At 38.7% G+C, this 25,037-nt stretch overlaps 1 protein-coding gene across 1 annotated transcript in view; it reads right to left on the bottom strand.

Moving 5' to 3' along the window:
* Nucleotides 1-2,220: 2,220 nt before the first annotated feature.
* The window catches only part of LOC309570829 (uncharacterized protein), a 49,592-nt gene continuing 26,775 nt past the window's right edge, over nt 2,221-25,037 (bottom strand). The window contains exons 14-25 of the mRNA XM_082277841.1: nt 16,802-17,365; nt 15,718-15,802; nt 13,205-13,274; nt 11,072-11,315; nt 10,584-10,770; nt 9,649-9,811; nt 8,222-8,287; nt 7,546-7,666; nt 5,321-5,469; nt 4,886-5,029; nt 3,338-3,499; nt 2,221-2,845 (exon numbers count right to left, since the gene is read on the bottom strand). Coding sequence (XP_082133967.1) covers nt 2,454-2,845; nt 3,338-3,499; nt 4,886-5,029; nt 5,321-5,469; nt 7,546-7,666; nt 8,222-8,287; nt 9,649-9,811; nt 10,584-10,770; nt 11,072-11,315; nt 13,205-13,274; nt 15,718-15,802; nt 16,802-17,365 — 2,347 coding nt within the window. The 3' untranslated portion in view covers nt 2,221-2,453. The remainder of the gene's footprint in view (nt 2,846-3,337; nt 3,500-4,885; nt 5,030-5,320; nt 5,470-7,545; nt 7,667-8,221; nt 8,288-9,648; nt 9,812-10,583; nt 10,771-11,071; nt 11,316-13,204; nt 13,275-15,717; nt 15,803-16,801; nt 17,366-25,037) is intronic.

The following is a 25,037-nucleotide window of genomic DNA, read 5'->3' as shown; positions in this document are numbered from 1 at the left end:
ACAAATACTCTTCCATTGATTACACTGCATTTGCCTTTTCCTTCTGAAGCTGCCAAGTTTTCAGAAGCAAACCTCTAGCCAACTAATCATTTGTGGAGTCGTTGGGATTTGTTGGGTTTTTTTTAATAAAGAGCAACCAGCACATCTGTCTCTATGGGATGTCTTTTATTGTACCACCAAAAAAAAAATCGTGTGTTTTCCTATGTGACTTGCAAAAAAACAGTTTCCAAGGAGAGAAAATAGAGACAAAATTCAGCTTCAAAATTAAGCCCCCTGATAAAAGGATAAGCCAGCTCATGACTTGCTACATTGAAGTAGCTAGCTAACAATCAACCATGATAACCAAAACCTTTCTCTCACACTCACTTTCACACAAGGACTCAAAATGTCTACATAACCATACTAAATGTGGTTGTTTGAAAGAAAGTATCAGGTAAATCAATGGTGACTCACAATCATCTGTCTTCTCTTAAGAGTCTTTAGGAGTCTCATTTAGTGGAGAAATGGGAAAATTCTTATCTTAAATACTGTGGCCAACCTCTGAAAAGAACTATGAAAAAAAGCAGCCAGAAATCATAACAGCACATTCACAGAAAGAAAAAAGGAAAAATACCAGCACAAATTGCAAATCAATTTACTTTTATGTAGTACTGCAAATCCTAGTCATTAGTTTGTTTAGTTTTTTTATTTCAAAGCATATGAAATAAGTAAGCTGAAAAAAACTACCACACTTTCAACATCTTTTCCTTATTATTTTTCTCCTTCTACCTTGAAAATAAGAGGGTCCTGTTTTTAAACACAAATCTAAAAAAAGAAGGAAACTAATTTTAAATACTTTTTCTGAGCCTGCTAAGTCTAAACATTTGAAAATTATGATTATCTGAATTCTCTAAGTCCCTAAATTTATTTTTAAAAGTTCCAGCCTAAATATTACACATTTCCAAAAAAGACTGATTCAATCCTTACTAGGACAATAGTGTTTCATCTGATGGATCTATCCTGTTCCCAGTTTTCCTGGTGACACCTCAGAACAAGCCTCTAGTCAGTGAAGGCTCTGGAAAATTACACAGTTGTGAACCCCACAGCCAGGAGAATGAGAAGTAAGGAGTATTTACTACCCCTTTACAAAGAAAAAAGTACCATGAAATGCTATTGGAAATCTTTCCCTTTGATTATATACTCCCACTCCTAGATTTTGCTTTCTCTCCCATCAATACAGCCCAATGAAGAATATTCTAGATATACATACCTCTGGGACCCAGCTGAAAGGAATTCAGTGACAGATGCTATCCTGGCAATAAACATGATGTAAGAACCTACTTGACTTCAGAAAACAATTTTTAAAAAGCAAACAAAATTCTTATCTGCATTCAGATAATGTTCTTCAAAGCTGGAGCATGAAAACTCCTGCTGCATTAGACCACCTTGAAAAGGAAGCAGCATGTCAGTTTCTCACAGTGATGCACACAGAAAGTAGATTGGGGTCCAGAAATACCAAGATATTCCCAAGCAGTTTGATATAGCCACATGCCTCTAACTTATTTTTTCACATGTAGACATGATATAATTTCTTGCCATTAGCATCTGGTCAAGTTTCAGAACTGGCCACTTTCCACTCTCCAGGATACCCAGCCCAAGCACAGTCCTTTGATAGACTCTCAGTGAGTTTCTGTGCATGCAGTTAGCAAAGTTGAGACACAGCATGAGAACATGGTTTCCAGAGTAGCAGCACAGTCTAGAAAGCTTCCCATTCTCAAGAAATCTGAACTATTTTCATTTCCTAAGCATTACAAGAGACTAAATTTAAAAAGAAAACATATACCAGATATCACAGAATTGTTCAACAAATGTCTAAAAATCCATGGATTTCATTCCCTTCCATTTGCTGAACACATTTGGTACCAACTGTTCAGCAGAAACACATTTAGTGTTGTGATGAGTTTTAAATATACCTGCTATGTCATGTATTTTCCCCAACCCCTTCAAGAAGCAAGGGTAAGGTCGGGAGAAAAACTTGCACAGTGCAGATTCTTGCAGCAATAAGGAAGTCAGACAATTATGGAAAGGCAACAAGAAATGGAACAGAATGACTAGGAAAATGCTGATGACAGAAATAGACTTTTAATTTATCAACTGCATTTTTAATTTTTAAAAAAGGGACTTCATAGCTGTTTCTTCATACAACATTTATGTGGACCACAACTACTTAATAGCCTAAAACATCATCATGTTTACTTCTAATATCTGATGGAGACTAACACAACAAATTGTGTCACTATCCAAAATCCATAACAGAAATAAAGTTGCACAGAGGTTTTTATTAGGGTGTAATTTATGGAAGGGATGAGAAGTTTTTACTCCTCAAAGAAAACATTTACTTTGTAATAAAAAGACTGTGCAAGAAACATCCCAATACAGAACTACTTTCTCATTATTATTTAAATAAGTGCTTCTTAATTTCCTTTTGCTGCAGAACTGTTTGAAGTTAGGGGCAACAAATACACTTCAGAATAAGGTACCCTTTTCCTGGATGGCATTTGATAGCGCACATTTTTCCAGAATCTTGTATTTGCTGAACAAGATTTCTCTGAGAAGTCCCCTTTCCATTGGATAGCTCCATGCTTTTGCTTAATGTATCTGATTGATTCTGGCATGATTGTGTAGTCCTGTATTTCACCCATTTCTATAAGAATCACTTGAATCCCATCACGGATGAGAGCATTATACATAGCTAGTTGTTGCTCAGAGGTGTCTTCTAACAGGCAGCAGCTAGATGTTTCTGATCCCAAAATAATCATCAGTCTTCTGCTTTGCTTAAGGGTTTCATCAGCAACACTGACCACAGCTGTAAGGGATGAAGGAACAATCAAAGTTTGCAAAGAAACTTTACAATTGTGGAAAATAGTTCTTAATTTTAAAATTACACACATGTGAAGCTGTGGCTAGATCAGAGCAGTGGCTGCTTCAAGATCTTCACACTGCCATTCATGATACATGATTCGTGATCGATTACATTACATAAAACTTACTAAAAAATTGGTTCCTCCTGCCCTCAGCAGAAGATATCATTCAAAAAAACTCAACAACATTATTAATGCTATTAAGTCTTCATTCATTCATCACTAAGAAGAAAGCACAGACCCTCATAACACCAGAACAGAATTTTCAGTAAGAAAAAAAAAGAAAAAAAAAATTTGCATTGAGTAAATTATCCATTAAAACTAAACAAATACAGCTTTCTTTTCCAAAAATGTGGTTTTAAATTGCATAGATAAACTTATAACCTGAGAACAATGTGTCAAAAGGCAACCTGTTTACTCTGCAAATTAAAGCATACCTTCTCCTGGTAAATCATCCCTTCCTAATATGAAAAGGTTATATCCACACTGTTTTTCTAAAACATCTGGGAGTATTCCACGAACAAAGGTTTCCAGACAACAGACACTTCTGCCTTCGCTGCTTTTTGTGTACAGGACATATGCATCATAGATTTTACCATCTAAAACAAACATAAACATTTCTATCAAAAAACTAAAACTCAGAAAAATGCCTTCATTGCAAAGTTTCATTTTGGACTGTTTAGAAATAGCAATGTGGGATGATTTCACCCATCTGACAGAATAACTTCACAGAAGTAAAATGCTCTACGAATCAAAATAAAGATGATCAGCCACAGAATCTGACTTCCTTTCCCATCATGGGGATGGAGGAGTCCCCATGTGAACTGGATGCAGGACCTGGGACCTGCAGGAAGGAGCTCCCAACCCCAGATGTGCCAGGACATTTAAGAAATACCCTCTTACAGGACTGTCTTCACCAGTTCTCCTGAAAGAAACTCAACAGTAGTTATCTCCACTTCTGACTAACCACAAGAGAAGGTGGAAAAAAGGCAATTCTTTCTTGTAATAGTCCTGTAGGGGCTTTTCTCAGGTGGAGAAAAAGGCCAGAAGGCTTCTGAGGTTTTGAGAGTTAAGGCTGCATAGCAAGCAGGACTGAAAGAACCAAGCCAAAGTCAGATTTAACTCAACAAGTTAAAAACTTTGATTTTTTTTTTCCTTTTAATTAGAACTCTAATACAGTATTACAGTACAACTGAACTTTTGACCAGGAGTTGAAACTACTTTTCCATGAAAACTTTTAGGACAGCCATGAGTAAACATTAACTATCTTAATGTATGTAATCCATTCACTTTCAAGACATAGGGAACTTCAGACAGTCTAATTCTGAGGACCGGTATGAAATATATCTATGATGTTGCGCTTATTTCAAATTTTTCACACCTGTCCAATGTATTTGTCTACAGTACATTAAACTACAACACATTAGAAGAATCCCAGAACATGGAATTAGCAGTATATTTTCTCTTTGATATGTCAACATCATAACTGACAGGATTTAGAAGGAAAGTGAGGGTAACAGAGAGAAACTGCAAAATGAAAAAAAACCCAACAAAATTAATCTCTGACAAATGAGTCTGATTTTCAAAATAAATACTTAATACACATCTTTAAACATCCAGTTTACAGGATGTAGCTCTGCTGACACCTATTGTTCATCATCAGAGTGACCATAAATCTACATGTAAAGAAACTACACAAACACAAAAAGCAACATGCTCATTTTGGAATAACCTATAGTTGTTTTTCACCTATCTCACTATGATTGCCTTCAATATTATACAGTTTTTATTACCTCAAGCATAATTGTCTATTTTACCTATATGACTGGAAAAAAATCCTGCACAAAATTTCTTTGTGCATATCTGAAAATTCCTTATGGAAGTTCCACGTACATTGTACTAAATAATTATTTCTCAGAAGTAATAGCAGGTGAAAAAAAATCAATAAGCTAATTACACTTACTTACCTGGTCACACTCACATACCTTCCTTACTCGTAAGGGCACAGACAGAATTACGGTACCAAAGCACCAAATCAATCTTGAACATCTTGTAGATTATTAAAGTAATAAATGTTAAAATTAACAAAGACACAAGCCCTCCAGTCAGCCATCTTTGTATATCGGGAACTGCATAAAAATAGAAGAAATTTTTTTTTAAATGTTGAATTTGTCCAAATCTGATCTTTCACATAAATTCAATACAAATTTGAATATTACACTTTTCATTCTATTTACCTTTTTTTAAAAGAGTGATAAATACAATATTATAGTGATTCCTTCCCTACACACAGGTACATGCATACTGCAAACTGTAACACCTCTGTTCTCTTTTAACGTGATACACCACAATTTGGTATCAAAACACCTTCTGGGGAAGTAAAGATAGTCACAGGCCTCAAAAATAACAGTATTTCTTACCTTTGTGTTTTATTATAATATAGGATGCAACTTGCCCAAAGGCATTTGAAGCTTGACAGACAAATGGCTGCTCATAATCTTCACTGCTCACTTCTGAAATTATTAGCTTCACAGAATGCATGGGGCGCCCATCGTAAGTAGTTTCTCCCCTGTCCAAAAGGTGACAAATAAAACCATAAAACCACAGCCCTTTCTGGAATGGCTTCATCTCTGACATCTGCAGCACAACAATGGTTATTTCCTTCTGCAAATGTCAACAGCACTTCACAACAGACGAAAAATCACATAATATGAAAGAAACCCAAACAGTCAGACCTCTCCTCATACTGACATTTAGCATAAGCTTTAGAAAGCATCAAGATATCAAGATGTTATCTTATCTGCAGCTGCGTTTCCCCTGTGTTTCTATATTTTGAAGTTAAAAAATATGCCTTAAAAACCTAAATAAACTCTTGTTATGGGCTTCCCAATCTCTGTGAGAGTAGATGGAAAGAGATACTTCACAATAGAATACAACACTGAAAGAGGCCCTGGACAAGGCATCATCTTGTGTTCAGCAGCTCTGGGACAGGGAGGACATCAAAACCGGTGACATGCGGCAGACAACACCAATTCACAACGTGATTCCAGCCACAGGGAGTGGAGTTTAGAGCGTGCTTCACCCCCATGGGTCAGAACAGACTCATAACGCTGGTTGTCTCAGGCCGCACCATTAAGAGACACAGATTATCCCCCACGCATTGTTCAAGGATGTAAAAAAGCTCATACAGCACATTCAGTTAGCTGTGTACCATGACATGTGACTAGTGTGAGAACTAAACTTTTTAACCACCAGCAAAATAAGGGACACCATTACCTTGTTAACAGCAGACCTCAAATGCAAAATTAACTAACTAGTCTACTTTGTCAAGCACTATTCTTTCCTGAAAGCATAGTCTAGTTACCACTTAAAACACAAAATAAAAGCTTGAAACCTATCACAAAGGGCATACATAGGCCCACGTGAATCACTTTCTAAGCAAAGAGTTGCAGTAATTTGAACACTGTAACAGGGAATGAATGAACCAACATCACCAGTGCAAATGACTAATGGTTGCAAAGATGACCGTGTAAGTGCTAGGAAGTACAAAAAATAACATTGCTTTTACAATATCAATTCAGTGACCATGTATCTGTGCATTATGGCCCAATAGTTTATGGCATTACAATTCTTTATGATGTATAATATAATACTTTCGTATAGTGTTTTCTTTTGGTGAGCACCCAAATAATTCAACATTTTATTTCTCCCTTTTTTTATGATGAAAACTTATTTCTTGCCACTGTATTCTTACTTTGAAGACATTATTCTCTTTCCTTAATTGTTTTTTTGGTAACAGATAGTGCTCCAGAATTTACAAAAATTATCACATTTTTTTATTCACAATGCCACCGTAACGGCTGGCAATAAAACCTGAAATTTTTAGATCAAAGCCTGTAATGTCTAAGAAAATTTCAGATTCCCTCTTGCTCCAATTTGGGGTTTTTTTTCCAGTCAGGTAAAATTTCTCTTCTTCTAATTCCATTTAACCTGCTTTTCACCATCACCTTATCTCTCACTTGCCCTTCACATACTTTACTCAGTCTAAGTCCCCCAAAACGCAGCTCGTCACCAGAAATCTGTCTCCCTTTTCTCTTCTGACCCCTAAGCTTCAATACAAATGCCTTCAATTAAGTCTTCCATTAGCTCTTCAGCTCATCTCAGTTAAATTAACGCTCTTAAACCTAGAAATCTCAATTTTTCCTGTATAGCACAGATTTGTTCTCTTGCAACCTTTCAGAGAGGCGGATGTGGAACACAGAAGAAAGAGACAGTCTGAAGATCATGCACCTGAACACGCCTGATCCGACCAAAAGAGGTCTCTGCCAGGCCAGGGCCTGCTCAAAAGAGACTGTATTACAATTATGGGACTGTAACAAAACACCTTTTCCCAACACTGGAAATTAAGACAGATTTTTTACAATGAGCAAGAAAAGCACAATCCCATGTGAAGCCCATGTGCCTACTATGCTTCAAGTTTCTATTTCAAAGCAGGAAGCAAGTCGGAGAAGGCAATCATTAGGAGTTTTTAAGAAGAATGCTATTTAAATCAAGGGAGGAATGCTGCTAAACGTCTTAATGTCAGAGGGAGGAAGTTCGACTTTGGTTGCCAACACAGTATTTTCTTATCTGAAAATATACTTACTCATAGGGACTTGCAAAAATTCTGCTCATATAAAATACATCAATATACACACCGTTGCCTGTCCAGTACACCTCATACCCATCAGCACCTGTTGTATTGCAATCCACAGTAACCTGTGAGCCTATAAAATTGTGTTACAAAGTAAACAGTTAATTTCCATAACCTAATTAAAGTCTATACATTTCTGTCCACAGATTCACACACACACCAGCTAAGGATGGTACTAAACCCCTTCAGAAAAGTTACTCTGACACAGGGTCTATATTCTCAGTGATCAGCAGCTCCAGAAAGAGAATGGTAGGATGGAAGAAGCTGAATCCAGGAAGAAGATGCTTCCCCTGGGGCATCACTTTGCCTGCAGATTTGAGACGGACCTGTTCTTAGAATCTCTTTCACAGTGATGAAAAGCAACAGATGTGACAGATAATCACTTGGGTTCCCTACAGCTTTCCTTGCATCTGAGAAATTTCTTTAGGACTTTGTAAGCAACATGCATCATTTCTTTCCCTCTCACCCCTCATTCCTCCTTTGGGAGAACAACATGGGGAAACTGAGCTGGTCACTGAACTAGTTTTTTCTGAAAATAAAGCCAAGAAAGCACAGAATAGGACACTCCTTAAGAATACATTTTCACTAGGATACAAATTCATATTTTCTGATAGATAAAACTACTTACCGAGTTCCACTTCAATGGAGTTGTTTCTTGGGTAAAATATTTCTGGAGGCTTTTTTGGTGGGGTCACTAAGCAAAAGAAAGAAAGTGCTTTTCAGAAAACCAGGGGCAGTTGAGTCTGTTCTATGTTCTATGACCCAAGTACAACCTAAAAACAACCCCTTACTAAAGACAAGGTTGTCAGCCATTTTATAACAAAATATCACTCAATACTGAAAGTATCACATCTCAGGTAGTTATTATTTCTGACTTGAAGCTAAACTATCCTTCACTCCATCTCTTCCAAAATGTAATGCCACAAATCTTCACACACTTGTGGTGGTCTGGCTGTTCCATGGCATAAAAACTCTGTAATATTGCATACACAGCTGCTGAGAAGGGTATGGTTAAATATCTAGAGTATTAACTGTCTACAGTCTGGATAGCCTGTCACCAAGCGTCCCACAGATACAAACTGCAGCCAAGTACTTTTAGAGTACAGTTCATCTGTTTTAGACTTCTGCTATTCATAAGGGGAAATTTCATTTCTATACTCTAGTTAAGTACCTTAAAGTTCTTCCCACAGTGCTATCTATAAGGAACTATAATACCAGTGACTACTTTTAGATGTTTACAATTAAGAGTACATATACGACACCCTCCAAGCAAACATATAAATCATAAAGCATCTCATTTGAGCCCCCTAGCAAAGTACACAGGATTATCCCGAATGTATTCTTCCCCTTTCCTTCTGAAAAATGGGTCTTCGTTATTATTTGGACCTCGAATTAGTATAAACTTGTTCAGCTGGAGTTTTCAAAAACCACTGAGCTACCTCCAGTCACTTGCAGCAAAGGAGTGACATGATTTTGTCTCTACTGAGAGGTAGACGCTGAAATTTCATTAACAGCGAAGTTCTAGGGACAAATTTTGAGACCAGAATGATCATTTCATCTGATCCAACCTTATGTTCCTCAATTTTGTTTATCCATATCATATACATATGAAATTATATATATGAATGATACATGCTCATATATATTCATACACACACACCTATATACATACATATGTATGCATATATATGCACACAGAAAAAACAGGCAAGGCCCTTGCATTAGGAGGATGATGTGAAAGAGAAAATAAGATGGGCAGGATAGAGGGCACAGTAGAAAGTATTGTGCCACCAAGCCTTACAGGGCATCTGTTCAGGGACTTTGGCAGCTGGTCTGGATAGCAGATCTTTGACAATACTGCAACTTTGAAAAAGGGAACAGATCTTCAACAACAGACAGAATATAAATACCCTCAGTCAGCATTTATTTCCTTTACATTTAGGTGAAAAACAGTAGCCCTAGGCATTCCAATCCACAGATTAGGTCATTCCACTTTAGAAATAAGCGACAAAAGTTTGGAGTTGTTAAGAGCACACAGTGAAATTATTTACTCACCTTCTACAATCAGACTGATGTCTCGTGAAATGTTATATTGTTTCCCATTGTAGGTATATGCTGTTTCACACGTATAGTTTCCTCGATCATGTACAGTCACATTAAAAATTATAAGGTCACGGTTTGAGAGGGCAAACCTTTTTCCTTCCAGCAGCTGGCAGTCCTAAAAGCGTGTAGAGAACTCTGTTAATTCATATCACTGTATATTTCCATGGTTTTTCTCTCTTTAATACAATCTGAAGTTTCAATGGACCGCAGCATAAGGATGGATGGCCTGCAGAGGCTGACGAAGAGTGAGGGCAGTGGAATATAAAGAAATGCACTCTTCACTTCAGCTGAGATTTAAATTTAAAGATATCCAGGTTCATTCCCTTTGGAAAACAACTTTCAACATTAGAGAAAAAAGAAAGTAAAACGTGGGTTGTCAGTATTTGCAAAAGTATTCATCAATGAAGAATCACCCAATAATTAGACTTCATTTTTTAAGGAACCTCAGTACTACTGGTACGATACGGACTGCATGGGCCTGAGGCAGGAATTTGGCAGAAGGCACTACATTCTTGTAACAGAAAGAGCCTTTAAGAGAGAGTGAACACTAAATAGAATAATTTAGTAGAACGGTATTGAGCACCTAATGGATGTGCCATAGTAAATCTGTTTCCACACAAGGCAGGCTTTCCCTGGCAGGTAAACAGATGTCACCTGGGAGGTACGTGGTTCATCATCACTCCTACATCTCAGCTGAATTTCTGCCCTGATAATCAAAAAAACCTTTAAAAGATAGAAAGTCTTAATCCTCTTCTAATTTGTTTTAAAAGCATTTTTCTCCAATTTACAGAAAATCTTTAGTTCTTCTGGTCCACTTCTCAAATATCAGTGATTTTTATTTTAAATAATGGCCAGCTATAAGACAGTACAAAACACCATGTTCTCACCTTATACCAACGAACAGGCTGAATAATCTTCTCATTCCTGAAATAATCCAAGTGAGGACACACAACCTTTGCAGATGATGATGTGAATATCACCTCCTCTACAGCAAATTTTTCATTTAAGCATAAACCATCAATCCTCTTGAAAACTGTTACTTTTGTACACATTTTCCTGCAGCTTGTCAAATTTCTGCAATTAATAGAACATAATTAAATTAACCTATTTCGCATATTTTGCAGGTCAAAAATGTATGGCATTCTTTTGTAGAAGAGAAGAAAAAGGGTTTACAGTTTCTTTAAGACATTTACTTTTGCCTACAAGGAAAAAAAACCCAAAACTAGACTTAATTTCCCCAAACTAAGTTAGTTTTTGTAGATGCACTCCCTCTTCTTCATTAGTATTTCTCTTACCCTCAGAATTTTACTTGCTTTCTAAAAGTTACTCACTTTGCAACTCATTTCTGGAAAAATATTTTTTTTTTAATTTTCACCTTATGACACATTCATAATCTCCAGAATCTTCTAACATTGCAGGAAGAAACCAAATTAAATTCTTCTCCTGATGAATTCTAGACAGTTTGTCTCTAGTCACAGCTGTCTGGTTTCCAACTTTATACCATGTTAAGTTGTAGTCTCCACTTTTCAAGCTCTTTTCCAGTGAACATTTAATAGCAAGAGGCTGCCCATCAAGCACAAGACTTTGCCTCAACATCACATCATAAGCTTCACATTTCTCTAAAGGAAAGAGATAAACATTAAAGAAAAACTCAGACACTCCACACGAATTTACTAAACTCATTTCCTGATTATATTTATAAAATTCATTGGAGTTTTCACCTCCATTCTCAAGTCAGCTACTAAAAATACAATTTTAATCCCTTATTGTTACAGCTCAGAGTACTACTCAGTGGCATACAGATATAGTTATGCCACTAAAATGAAATGCTGTTTTTTGAATGCATTAGTATTTGAATGCACTCAGTAGATTGTCTTTGTTTGCAGCAGACTTGTCACTTGGATTTTTTTTCAGACGCAAACTACTAAAGTACTTGTGCTTCTGTTTCATGGGCATGTACACAAACACACACATGCACACAAATTTCACATTTAATGTCTTTATTTTTTAACTTCACTTAACTGTGGTCAGAGTAATCCTTTAAGACACACTATGCTTTTGATACCTAAACATCCTAAGAGAACACTGAAGTTAAAGATTGTGTTGTACAAATATTAAGTTTGCTGTGGGAATTTCAACTCACCCTTTATTTTATGAACATTTAGAGAGGAATCATTACAATCACCAATGAGCTCATTTTCTTTACTCCTGACACAGACTCATGCAGGAAAGAGCAACACCAAGAGTTCTGTTTGGGCTTTTTTTTTTTTCCTGTAGTATGACTAAAAAGGCACCAACTCTGGATACCATGGTCACATTCCCAAGTCAGCAATATATTTATCTAAACTTCCTTGCTTTGTTATTATATAAGAACTGCCACAGGCAGTCATGCAAGTGTCTGTTTAGCCCAATATCCTGTCTCTGATAGCAACCAGTGCCAAATGTGCAGAAGAGAGGTCACAACAAATACTATACTACTTTGATTTCGGCCCCTTTCTTTCCTCTTACTTTCTGCATGAAAAAACATTCACTGGATTTTATAAATTCTCTGAGTATCATGCATTTCTTGTTATAAGGAATGGTAAAATTCCTCTCATCTGCCTATTCTGCAGTATTTACATTTTTATAGACTGTCATCCCATCTTGCTTCTGTCTCTAACTCAGAGTCCTCCTTCATTTAGAGACTTCCCATATGGAAGCCATCCTGAATCAGACAACACTGTCACTCCACCTCTTCTGATACCATATTTCTGAGATGGAGACATCAGAACTGCAGAGTTCAACTGGCACATATTCACTATGGGGTTAAAGGGTAGCATAATGAGCCACCAATGCTCCCTCATGGCAAAAAAAGTGTCCTGGGATGCATTAGGACCTTCCAGATTTGAATTTACTGGAGAGAGTCCAGCACATGGCCACAAAAATGATTAAGGGAGTAAAGCACCTCTCACTTCATTAGAGGATGAAAGAGCAGGAACTGCTCAGCCTAGAGAAGAGAAAGTCTGAGGAGTGTGTGGGTGGATCTTATCAATGTGTGTAAATACCTGATGGGAGGGAATGAAGAACAAATATACAGACTTTTGCCAGCTTTACCCACTGACAGGACAAGAGGCAATGAGCACAAACCAAAGCATAAAACATTCTATCTGAACACAAGAAAAGACTATTTTTTACTGTAAGGGTGATCAAACACTGGAACAAGATGCCCAAAGAAGTTGTGGAGTCTCCATCTGCAGAGATATTCAAAACCCTCACCCTATGAGCTTAGACTAGATAATGCCAAGAGTTCCTTTCCAACCTAAATTATTCTGTGATACATTAGTACATAAAATACCACGTATTATGTTTTATAAGAGAGGTTCCTGCTCTTGGGACTATGCAAAAAAACTCATTGGCATGCATGTACATTTTACTATTACTGCCATATTCACAGAAAGTTAGTACTACTTGTGTGAAAAAAAAAAAAAAGTTCCAGAACAAAATTTTCCATAGCCACCAATAAACTTACTTGCAATAATTAAAGACAGAAATGCTGTTGCAATGTTACATGAAAACAGTGTTTTTGCTGTCATGTTTCCCTGCAGAAATGGAAAGAGAATTTTCAAATAGTGATTCTCAATATGAATTTCCACAATTTAAAGTAAACATTTGCATTACACAATTAACATATTACACAATTAATACAGGAGTTACGCAGTTAATAGAGGACCCATGAAATACAGGAATTGCCTTTGACTTGTTTTGAGCCTGTTACCTGCTTGTTTTACCTGACAGCTCCTAATTATTACACCAGAAGAAAAAAAAAGAGTGAACATTTCCTAGTTCAGCTTGTTAAGCACTTGATTTTTTACATCTCTAGCACACTCCTTCCTGCCCCTTCCTTTCCCAAGCTACAGTCTTAGATTGTCTAACCCTCCCTTGGATGGAATCTGATTTCATAATTCTGACTTTTTTTGCTACCCACTTCTGTACTGCATCCAGTTATGCTACAGCCTGTCTGAGATGGGGAGGACAGGCTGTAGCATACAGTCTTAAAAACATAAGGCACTATGGATTTATAAACTAAGACAGTTACTGGTTTTTTATGGAATTTTTCCCTAGTGATTTCTAACCATATCTTTGTTCTTTGAGTACTACTGAGTATTGACCTGATATTCCCATGGGCCTACGTAGTAAAGTTTCAAGATCTCATCATTGAGTGCCAAGAATGAGGCAAACTCAGCCAGCTGTTGAGCACATGTTGTTAGGATTTTGGCCATATGTTTTCATTTTAAATTTTCTTTACATTTCTCCACAACAATCTTCTTCTGCCATTATTACCCAGTCATTTACTATCATAACATCTTTCTGCCATTCTTTGCAATTTACACCTCCATATTCTAGCCTGAATAGCTTTGTATCATTGGCAAATTCTGCCACTGAAACAGATTCCCTCTGTCTCTATCATCAAAATACACGCTGAGCAGAAGAGTTGTTTGGGACTCTAGTAGTGATGTTTCTTCACCTAAAATCTAGGCATTTATCCTTTACATGCCTACTTATATACTTGAGAATGACTGTCAGGACTCTTTAGTAGTCCTCTGATCCCTAATGTGTTTGGAGAAGGATCTATTAGTGGCATGTCTCGGACAAGTTGATCCTTAACCTGACCTGCCTTACTGGCTTTTCCTTTCTATTCAGCCTACCACAGTGTTTTACAGCACAGTGAGAGGACAAGTGCAACTATTCCAACTGAAGGATGAGCAGGAGAACCCCCACCCTGTTGTGACATACATTTAGCTGATCACAATTTTCTACTAGAGTCAAAGATGACACTTCCGGCTGCCGTGTCTTGCTCCACCAGACTGACTCAGAAGCGTGCCATGCATTGAGTCATCCACACTGCTTCTTGCACAGCCTGCTTCCCTTCTTCCCTTTCTCTTTCCTCCTTGCAAATTTCTATTTAAATTACCAGGCAGGTATTTTCTTTCCTAGCTCTAAGATGGGATGAGTCCATGAAAGAATCTTGAGCATAGAAATACACAAAACATTAAAATCTCTGGAGGTAGGTTATGCGTGTTTGTACAAAAGCTACAACTTTTTCTGTGGATACAATATTGCTGCTAGCAAAAATTTTCTTGCTTCTTTCTAAGCCCGTGGGATACTTTTCTCTCTCACGAGGAGATTAGCAGAAGTTCTATAAACTATGAACACCTGTGACCTTGTAGAACTATGTTTATGGTACAGTAGAAAAATATTTTGACAATGGATGTTTAAGATTTCTAGCCAATCCACCCAGGGGGTGGCTGATCCTTTGTCCAATTAGACTATGAAGAAAAAGTCTATACAAGAGTTTGTAAAATAATTAAATAAATCAATCTTGCTGCACAATTCCTGCCTGTTGGATCTCTCTCCTCCTCCCTACAGCTGTGGGATACAGTAATATTTTTCCATTAGTTGTGATGCACGGTAAATCCTAAAAATCTATAATTTTTAATTTTAAAAACAATGGAAATATTGTAATGGAAATAATTTAAAGATAAAACAGGATTGAATAGACTCCACTTATGAGCAGGTATTTTCTTTATGACTTCTCTGAATCACTGTTTTTTCACAAACTTTGTTCTATTAAAACACTACCTTGCTCTAGTGTTCTGTCTCACACAAGCTCTCTCAAGAAGTTTTTTGTCCCACCAATAGATTCAGCAGATGCAGAAGTAGTATTTTAACACATCCTAAAAGAAAGTCTTCCAGAATCCTGCTATAATTTCAATGTTTTTGCTTTCTATTTAAATTTATAATTTACCCTTTTGTCAACATAGAAGACTTGCAAACATATATACAGCCTTGTGTAAAACCATACACACAGACTACTTTGAGGACACTTCCTTGTCTCTCACTTCTCACAATGAAAAATTTACATTTCTATGGAAGGTAGACACGATAGCAAAATTAGGCTCTTCTCTGTGCATGCATTCACATAAATAATGATTAACATAACATACATATGACTGCAGAATCAATTGCAAATGTTTTTCCTACCACATTCTGCCATGATAAACAGCTAAATTTCTCCCTTTTCCCAGCCATTCTGTCCACATCTTGAGCACTCAATCGACCTGTGGAGCTTTATCATTCAGGACAGACCAGCTCTAGTGATCTTTGCCCAGATTTTCCAGAGGGGAAAAAAAATTCCAGGTATGGGAAGCCATGTCCATAAAGTTTCACCCTGAAAGGAAATATTTTTATCAATTGCAGTTAAAAAAAAATTATTACAACCAACTCCCCTAAAAAACCCCATTAACTGTCTGAAAGAGGTCTTCAATGATACACACATCTAAATTACAATTACAGCATCTGTGATGGCATGTAGGCATAATTTTCATGAAAATTTCTCATTAAATTGAATTCTCATTAAACACCTTTTCATCTGCTTTTTAGTCCTTTCAAAGCTGATCTACTCAATAAAAAAAAAGCCTCCTCAGCACTTCAAAGGATCACAGGTTTCACTGATTTTGGCAAACTTGTGGCAGGCTTCTTTGAATCACTTATTCAAAAGCACAAACTTATTCAAACATGCAACAGTCCTGAGAACTGAGAGAACCAACAGGAAATCAGAGGATCACACTATTTCTGGTACATAAGCCTAGGAACATTTCAAATCATAAAAAATGCATAAAAATATATATATATTCATATTCCCATAAATGCTTCTATTAACTGCAAGGTATGCCATGCCTCTTCTAGAGAGATTAATCAAGTGTCTCACTTTTGATCTAGAAAAAAATGATGACAACAAATACATATATTCCTTCGCTGGACATACCTAGTCAGTGTGGAAGAGCTGGGTTAGCCCCGTCAGGTTGTAGTGACAGTACTGCGACTCTCACGATAGCCGTGTTTCTGTGAAACGCTGGCATCCCTCAGCGGGCACGGCAGAAATCATTTTCCAATACTTTTCATTTAAATTGCGACGTATTCCTGGAATGATTCCCTTGGAAGGGGCTGTGGCTCCTGGGCGGTGCAGGGACCGCCGGCCCGGGCAGGGTGACCCGCCAGGCTCAGCGCCGAGGGGCAGCTGCGAAGAACAGGGGCTCGCTGGCTTTCTGTCAGGAGCCGAGCTGACCTTTTATAAGAGGTTTCACTCCTACTCCTAAACTGTCCCGAGGCCCCAGTTTCCCCAGCAGACACTACCTCGGTCCGAGCCACCTCCCAGCCCCAGAAGAGGGGCGTCGGAGCAAGCGCGACCATCGGCGCAGCCCTACGGATCTCCTCCCGGACTGTGCCGCCTGCCTGACGCCGTCCGCCTGTCACCGGGCCCACGGAGAGCAGCGCTCCGCACCTGCCCGGCCCCCGCCGCCCGTACCCGCTGCCGCCCCGGCCACCCCGGCTCTCGGCTGCCCCCGCCGCTGCACGCCGAGTGCCGGGGCCGGGCCAGGGCCCGGGGAATGCCCGGTGCTGCCTACCTGCTCCGCGGGGGCGGGGGAGCCCCGCTGCCGCCTCCCCGACAGCCCCGGCAGCCGCGGGACGGCGGCGCCGCTGCCCCGGCGCGGACGGCTCCTCCCGGCGACGCCTCTCCTTCCCTCGCCTGCCGCCTGCAAACCTGGGTGTCCCCAGGACGGTGAGGTGGCCCCGGGGCAGGGCAGGGCCATCCCCCGTCCCCTCCCCGCCCCGGCGCAGGTAAGAGGTGCTGATTAAACGCAGGTTCCGAAAAACAAAGCGTTTGAGCAAAAGTCACTGTTGAAAAAAGACTGAGCTCAGCCAGCCACCCCAGCCCCTCGCTGCTGCGGGCTGGGCTCACCCTCCGCCCCAGGAAATCATCCAAGTAAAGACTGCGAGATCGGAGGTGACTGAGGTTTGTTTGTTTGCTTGCTTGTTTGTTTTTAAGTATGAACAGCTGCAAACCACCCTAGTTGAAGAGACTGTGCCACTGGAAGAGAAGGAGCCCTTCAAGACTCTACGGACGCTGTTGGCAGCACCATCTCGGGGACATCAGCCGATTTATTTGCTTCTTCAGTAGGCTGCTTTGTCTGCTTGGTTTGAGTTAACCAGACTGTCACTGAGATATTTGGAAGCTTGAACGTACAGGTTTAGTCTCATTTAGTCACTAAGCTTTTATCTACAAATCTTACTAAGCAGTCCTGACATTTTATAGAGATTGCTTAATTCGTGGCTGTTGTGGGAACAGTATGTTCTCTAGATTCTAGTGATTCTTAGTTCTCTGCTTCACTCTCACACCACAGCTGGAGCCAGAGTTTCTCAAAGCAGAAGTTCCTCAAACTATTTTGTTAAACACATAATCAAATATGGGCAATTTTAATGCTGCACTGCCACTTACTTGTTGACTAACTACTAAACTAGATATTAAGGCAGAGGAAAGCTCTTTCTAACCTTCCTCACAAAGCAGGTAACAATCATGCCCTTTAGAACTATCAAGGTAGATGTTCTCATTATGGTTAAAAATACAAAATATAAAAATATAAAATATAAAATAAAAAATCATAACATTTGCTAAGCAAATTACAAGTATTCTGCAAAAACTGTGGAGAATAATCCAGGCATGTCCTGTCTCTGTCTGTTTTTTCATTCTGCTTCTGGTACTTCTTTCATTGCATGTTCTGGTACTATTATATTTACCAAATGGAAACATGTTCAAACATGCTGCCCACTGCTTGGTAGCTGCAGATAAGTAAAGATGAAAGATTATGCCCTGCTATGCCTGCATATACTGTCTTCCATCAAAACAAGGTATGTAGTGCTATCTGGAGGCACATTGCAACACTTCCAGGCACGAAACTGTTGGGAGGTACACAGAAAATTAATTCATTCCTGATTTGGCGAACACAGCAGGATTTATGCAGTCAGTTTGTCTCTCTTTGGTCACGACTTATATCCGTATTTAATTTTGGAAATGTTTCTCATTAACTCCTAGTATTAGGTCAAACAATGCAAGATTATGCAAGATTTTACAAGATTTTTAGTTTCTGTATTTTGCATCGCCAAAAAAATCTGTGAGCTGAATCTGATTATCATAAAGGCAAGAGAGGTGTCTACTTCATTGCTCTAGAAGCGCTGATTTTTAAAAAATAATGATTTTTTTAAGAATTCTTTTTGAGTTACACGTGGTAGAGGTTCTGCTGTATGCAGTTGTGATGGGTTTTTTCTCCTATATTCTTGTAATACTACTAACAGGGAAAAAATATCTCTAGAAAAAATGTTTCTGGTATAAAACACTTTGTTAAAATATTATAAAAATAAGCAGGTAAAATGAGAGCTATTCAATCATTCAACTATTCATTGAATGTGAACCAGAATTCAGAAAAAAAAAGTGTAGTAAAGCTGAAATGAAACAGCTGCATTTCATGAAACAGCAAAAATTCATAGACCATGGAACCCACAAGACAAAAATTGCAGAAGAAAAAAAAGAAGTGGGTTGTCTGAGGAAAGTGGACATTAATACTAGTCTGCATGAACATTTGGTGTGGTCACCAGGGACAGTTCAAAGCAGACCAAGAATTAGCAAATTCACCGAAGATGATGCTAAGCAAAACATTATCCAAACATCCTCCTTATCAGATCTATGCATCTATGCAGTGAAATTTACTTTTTTTTTTAATCTCTGAGAACATTCAGCAGTGTTTTGCCTCATAAATCTCTAAAACAGAATAAGCAGTCATAATTCATGCAAGGAGGGCTCTAATAAAGTTCATCAGTGCCATCTTTTAAAATTGATTGCAGCAGAGCGATGACCATGGTGTACCTTATCTTTCTGCAGCTGAGGAAAAGTTCAGATAAGGCGATTTCTGTGCAAATTAAGAGACTGGACTTGAGGATAGCATTTGGTGTATAGCATTTCTACAAAGTGTGTATGCTAAATAAGGTATCACTGAGAAGTCCTTTTTCCATCAGGTGGTGGCACCTGCCTTCTTTATTTGATAAACGTTTTATAGCCAATGAAGGGAGCACAGTGTCTGCAATAAATAATTCAATCCCTTTGAGTTATGCTTAGAAGAAAATCAGAGAACCTTCTCTTAGGGAGGGATGGGATGGAAGTTGCCTGGGATGAATTTAGAACACTGTCTTTCATTACCACAAACCTCTTATTTTCCTACATCATCCAGTAGTTTTGTACCAGCTTTCAAGATCACTTGTCTTTCTCGATTTACAGAATTGACAACTTTCCTTTTTCACGTATATCATCTCCTTGGGGCATGTGGCTGCATTGGTTTATTTGTTTGGATCAAGAGAGCACTTGTGTCACAAAATAATCCTGGAGCCCGTCAAATGAGTTCCTTTCAGATGAGGCAAAACTTGAACATAAACTCCAGCTAGCTGGGCAACCTATCAGCAGTGCCTGACAGCAGTTAGTCTGAAATTATGTCTTTTCAAACATGCCTTGTGTGGTCACCAGGTCTTCCACACCAACTGACTTGAACTGCAAAAATCAGAACAATACTTGCCCTGATTTTTTTTGGAAAAGTGCCAGTGGCAAGCAAACAGAGTTGTTAGGGGTTTTTAAAGCAATTATATAATTCAGTAATCTCATGTTTTACCTGTGCCTAGTAAATCATCCCTTCTCCATGAGAAGAGACTATAGTCATACCACATCTCTAAGACAGACAGAAGTATATTTAGGGCAAAACTGTGGTTTTTAGCCACAATCATATTTTTTGGGTTTGGCTGCAGTAGGTATTCATCATATAGCTTTCTCATCTGAAACTGAGCAGGGCAAATTAAACAGAGTTTTAAAGCACTTTTTGTATGTTTTTATACCATTTCTACTTTAAGTTTCGTTGCACAGGGTAACTTTGATGAAGACATTATCATTGTATGTACAAATCTTTTAAAGCTACAAGAATAAAATTATTAAGAAATGTAATTGCAGGTAATTTTTTAGATACAGTTAAAGCTGCATAAAACATGTATGTATTACATGATTTGAGAACAGAAGAATCTTCTATTGAGGAAGAAGTATTCAAAAACACTGTAATCAAAAATTTTGATTTAGAAAGGTTAAGGTAGGGGAGGAAAACTGGAAATTGAAAATATGAAAGTAACGTTGCAGTGTTTGGTTGCATCACGTTAGTCTGTTGTTTTGTTCCAATATCCTTATTGCCTTCATTGTGGTAACCAGTTGTCATGGTGAGCAGAGAAAGTTGAGCTACACTGCAAAGCCAGAGCTGCAGGGCTAACTGGGAAGCCATCTAGCAAAAGATGACAGCAGATGCTTGGAAAGGGAGAAGCCAAGGTGTGGCAGTAGTTACTGCCGTGGAGAGAACTTGCCAGGGGATTAGCCATGGCCTTCATATTGATGTTTTCATTAGCCCTGGTACAAAAAAAATTGAAGTTTTCCTATGTAATTTACCAATGGCACAATAGTTAGAACTATGTGACCCTGCAGCTTGGCTCATAGTGATTTTTACCCATTTACTCATCCTGCACTCAGAAATCACACCATTTTATTTTCTTTAATTGTAAACATAAAAATAATCATTTGCCATCCAGAATCACAGACTAAGGAGAATTGTGGGTCAAGATTCCTATGACTCACAAGTATATCTTTTAAATAAAAAAAAAAGGGAATAGCAAATGCTGCCTTAAATCAGATGAACTGAGAAGAAACAAAGGCACCTGCAATGCACTGATGCAAGTCTTCACTATAGATTCCAGTGAGAAAGGTGCTCAGACTCCATGGGATATTGATTTAAATTTGGGTTATTTGAGATAACCTAAGAAGGTAAAAGGAGATAGCACAGATAACCTTATGTCTCTTCTGATGCTGGGAACCCAGAGCTGCGCTGTCTCAGACAGACCTCTAGTCAGGGCTTGCCACACCATGCAAATCCCATCTGTGGGGACGTTTGCCAGCACTGAGGGCTTTAGGGTTTTTACAAGGTGTCCTCAGAAGTAGAAAATTCTGTTCATCATCTTTACTGCCACACAAAAAGATGGAGTATGAAAACAGGCTGTTTCTCTTCGAGTCAAGCTGAGACATGCGGGTGGAACTGTTGCCAGGTGTCAGGTGGGAGCTGCCTAAAGCTTCTCCACACGTGAGCTGGCTCCAGCTGTACCTGCAGCACGTGGCACATCCAGCACAGCTCAGGCCTGCACCCACTTGCATCAGCTCTCCCATGGATCAGTAACTTCTGCATGCCCACACATCTTCTGTTTAGGACCTTGACAACAATCTTCAAGGTACTGGCCCACCTTCAGCTGAAATGTTGTGCACTGTCCTGTTAATATATTCACAAATCCCAAGAGACTTCACTGAACTGTGGGCATACTAGGGAAAAATGAGATGCTTACATTTCAGGAAAGTTTTAAGTTAATTTGGCTTGTCTAGGTTAAATTGAAGACAGATTACAACTTCTGCCTGTAAACAATACATCCAGTATATACTCCTTTGTTAGGATGAAGCACGGCAACTCACAGAGAGATCAATATAACTGGATATCTGAGATAGGAATGAACTAGCCAAAAGGCAGAGGAAGCCCGTTGTTATCCTGTGTTTTCCAAGCTCGGGCCTTCTAGGTGCTACATATACACATTGCACAGGTATCTACAGCCAAGTTTTTGGTCACAGACAAGGAAAAAAAATGCATTCATAATCAAATACATGTGACACTCACTGTCAGAAAATTGTGCCTATCAGGTTTGAGATGAAGTCCTCTAAAAACTGGAAGGTAGCGTGTTGCCTTACAATTTAGATGGTAAAAAGATTACATGGAAATTACCTAACAAAATCCTCTGTGAGGTTGTCTCCTGCAAGTCTTCACAATTACTGTGTTAAAATGTTCTTAGCAGTCCTAGGATTGCATACTGCACTTTATCTGTGCAGTTACACAAGCATAGCCCCTTTCGGCAGGCAGATGATAGGGTCCAATGCCATCTTGCAACAGTTAAAAATGCAAGGAGTCCTACAACCAACTAACCACAGGAACTTTGAGCTAAACGAGAAAAGGAAAAGCAAGACATAGTGAAAGTATTGCACCAATCACTGCAACTTTCAAGCAAATGCAGAACGGAGAAATGTAGGTCTCTAACTTCCTGAAAGGACTTCTTTGGGCAATTCAGAGACAGTCAAATCTCTACTTGTAGTGGGTTTTTTTATTATTTAAAACCAGTCAAGAAATTACTCGACCATCTTCGTAAGGACTTCACTGTAGGTCATTAAAACAAGTTTCTACCAGATGCCAGCATCTACTAAATTTCCTCTAACAGAAATCTTTTTGCATTCTCCCCATCAGACATGTCTCCTCTCTGGCATTTCCCCCTTATGGTCCACTGTAGTTACAAAATTTAATTTCAATAATATGATTTCTTGGAAAAATAAGATCATTTGCCTCCTGAAGATGCAAATACAAAATGTTATCTGAGAAAAAAGCACTAGCCTAAAAATATCTACCAAAATAAGTGGGAGACAGCACTAGGCTAGAAATTTCAGCAGCAGATAATAGAGTGACATTCTGTTTTGCTAATGAACAGAAAAAAAAAAAAAAAAAGGCAGGTCTGCAGATGATTTGTTGTTATTTGTGCCTGGTATAACTATTTAAAAAATATCATTCTATTTGTTTTGGCTGTTAAGTTTGAATATAGCATTGAACAAAAAAGATCCCTAAGAGATCTGACAAAATTATTATGCACAAGGGCAGAGAAGGAGGAAGCATTGTTGTGACTAGAAACACCTGAACAGTATTATTTTATATTAAGATAAAGTTTTCTTGTGAAATACCTTACCTGTGTAGTAGATGAACATTCAAATTATTCCATTACTGAAAAAGGAAAAAAAGAAAAGTAGTCTTTTGACCGGTTAGTACCTCATCTGCTGATTAGTTTATCATCTCAATCCAGCTACTAACTTTCCATTATTTCCTTTTTAAGCCAGAAACAAGCAAGCACCAATACCATCAGCCTTCAATGTTTGAATAATTATCTGTTCTTAGGAGCAACATGGTACTGATATGGCTTCAAGGCTTCTGTAACTCCTGGTGCCTTTTTCAGTTGCATGTAAATAATCCAACTGAAAATATTCCTGTAACATCAAGGAAGACATTTACAAACAGCTGGTTTCTGTTATTAATTGTTCAAAGTTTGTAGTCATAGCAGAGGTTTGTTGGAAAAAATCTGTAACACTGAAACTGTAAAAATATTTATATTTACACTGGTAATCTAGGCAGAACAGAGATTGCTCAGGGAAGGAGCAACATCGAGGGCTCCTGGGTGAATAAAGCAAGATGGACTGAGAAATGAAGTAGCAGCCTCTGACAGAACAGGTCTTTGTGGAATGGGAAATGAAGGCTGGTAACTTTAACTCAGTGTCAGTCAAGGGTTTGCACTGGAACTTCTCTTAATATTTCACCCTCTCAAAGCATTGAGCATTTGCATGCTGGGGCTCTGCTACAGTGCATGCTCATGACCCCCTCCTGGCTGCAGACTGGGTTTTCTTCCATGGAAAGCCAAAAAAGAGATTTGAATCCACCTGACATCCCAGTGTGGGTCAGGATACAGCTGTGCTGTGCTGCTAGACTCAACTGCACTGAAGAATTCACACATCCTGTAATACTGGAGTCACAAACAGCTCACAGAAGTTTTATTTACACTACTGCTCATCCCCACAAAACTTACCTGCCTGAATTTGCTTTCCTTCCATCCCTGAGGCAACGAAGGTGCTGTGCAGTACTAGGAGGGCATCCAAACTGCCCACATTCATAGCCTTATGAACCACCACGTACTGCAACCTGCTTACTACTCACCACACTTGCCATCCGAGAACTTTTAAATGTTGATATAAGTCCCAGGATAGTGATTTTCACCTCAGATTTTCATTTTCCACTCCTAACCAACATCACTTGACTAGGAAAGAGTAACTGGTGGCAAGAGCACTGTTGGATAATGCAAAGCTCAGTATGTCAGAGGACCCACAGTGTAATCATGGAAACCAGATGGAGATCTTGTGATTTGTGTTGCCATGTCATTGGGGAGGCATGTGGAGTGAGTAGAAGTCACAGGGGCTCATTCTTCTACCTGATACCCAGGGATATTTTGTACAAACCAAGTACACCTCCTGTGGAGAAATATTCTGTACAATGCGACAACAGAGAATGTAAGGTTTGACTGCAGCCCCACTCACAGCACTTTGCAAAATACTGGTTAATAAGGTATAAAATGTACCCCAATTTCATATCTAAGTGGGGGGATGAGAATCTGACATGAAATTGCAGGGATGGGTTGACAGGTTTGTCCTCCTTGCCATCCCCAGAAGCCATATCTTTTGGTAAGTCTTGTGTCCTCAGCTACGCTGAGTGTTGACCAGGGACATTAAGCTTGTGATTGCAATCATATTGTTAGTGCTATATACAGCT

This window comes from Coloeus monedula (genome assembly GCF_965178545.1).
Source record: "Coloeus monedula genome assembly, chromosome: 3".
In the NCBI taxonomy this organism is placed as follows: domain Eukaryota; kingdom Metazoa; phylum Chordata; class Aves; order Passeriformes; family Corvidae; genus Coloeus; species Coloeus monedula.
Note: the sequence above shows the minus strand (reverse complement) of the source record. Positions and strands in the feature narration are given on the sequence as shown.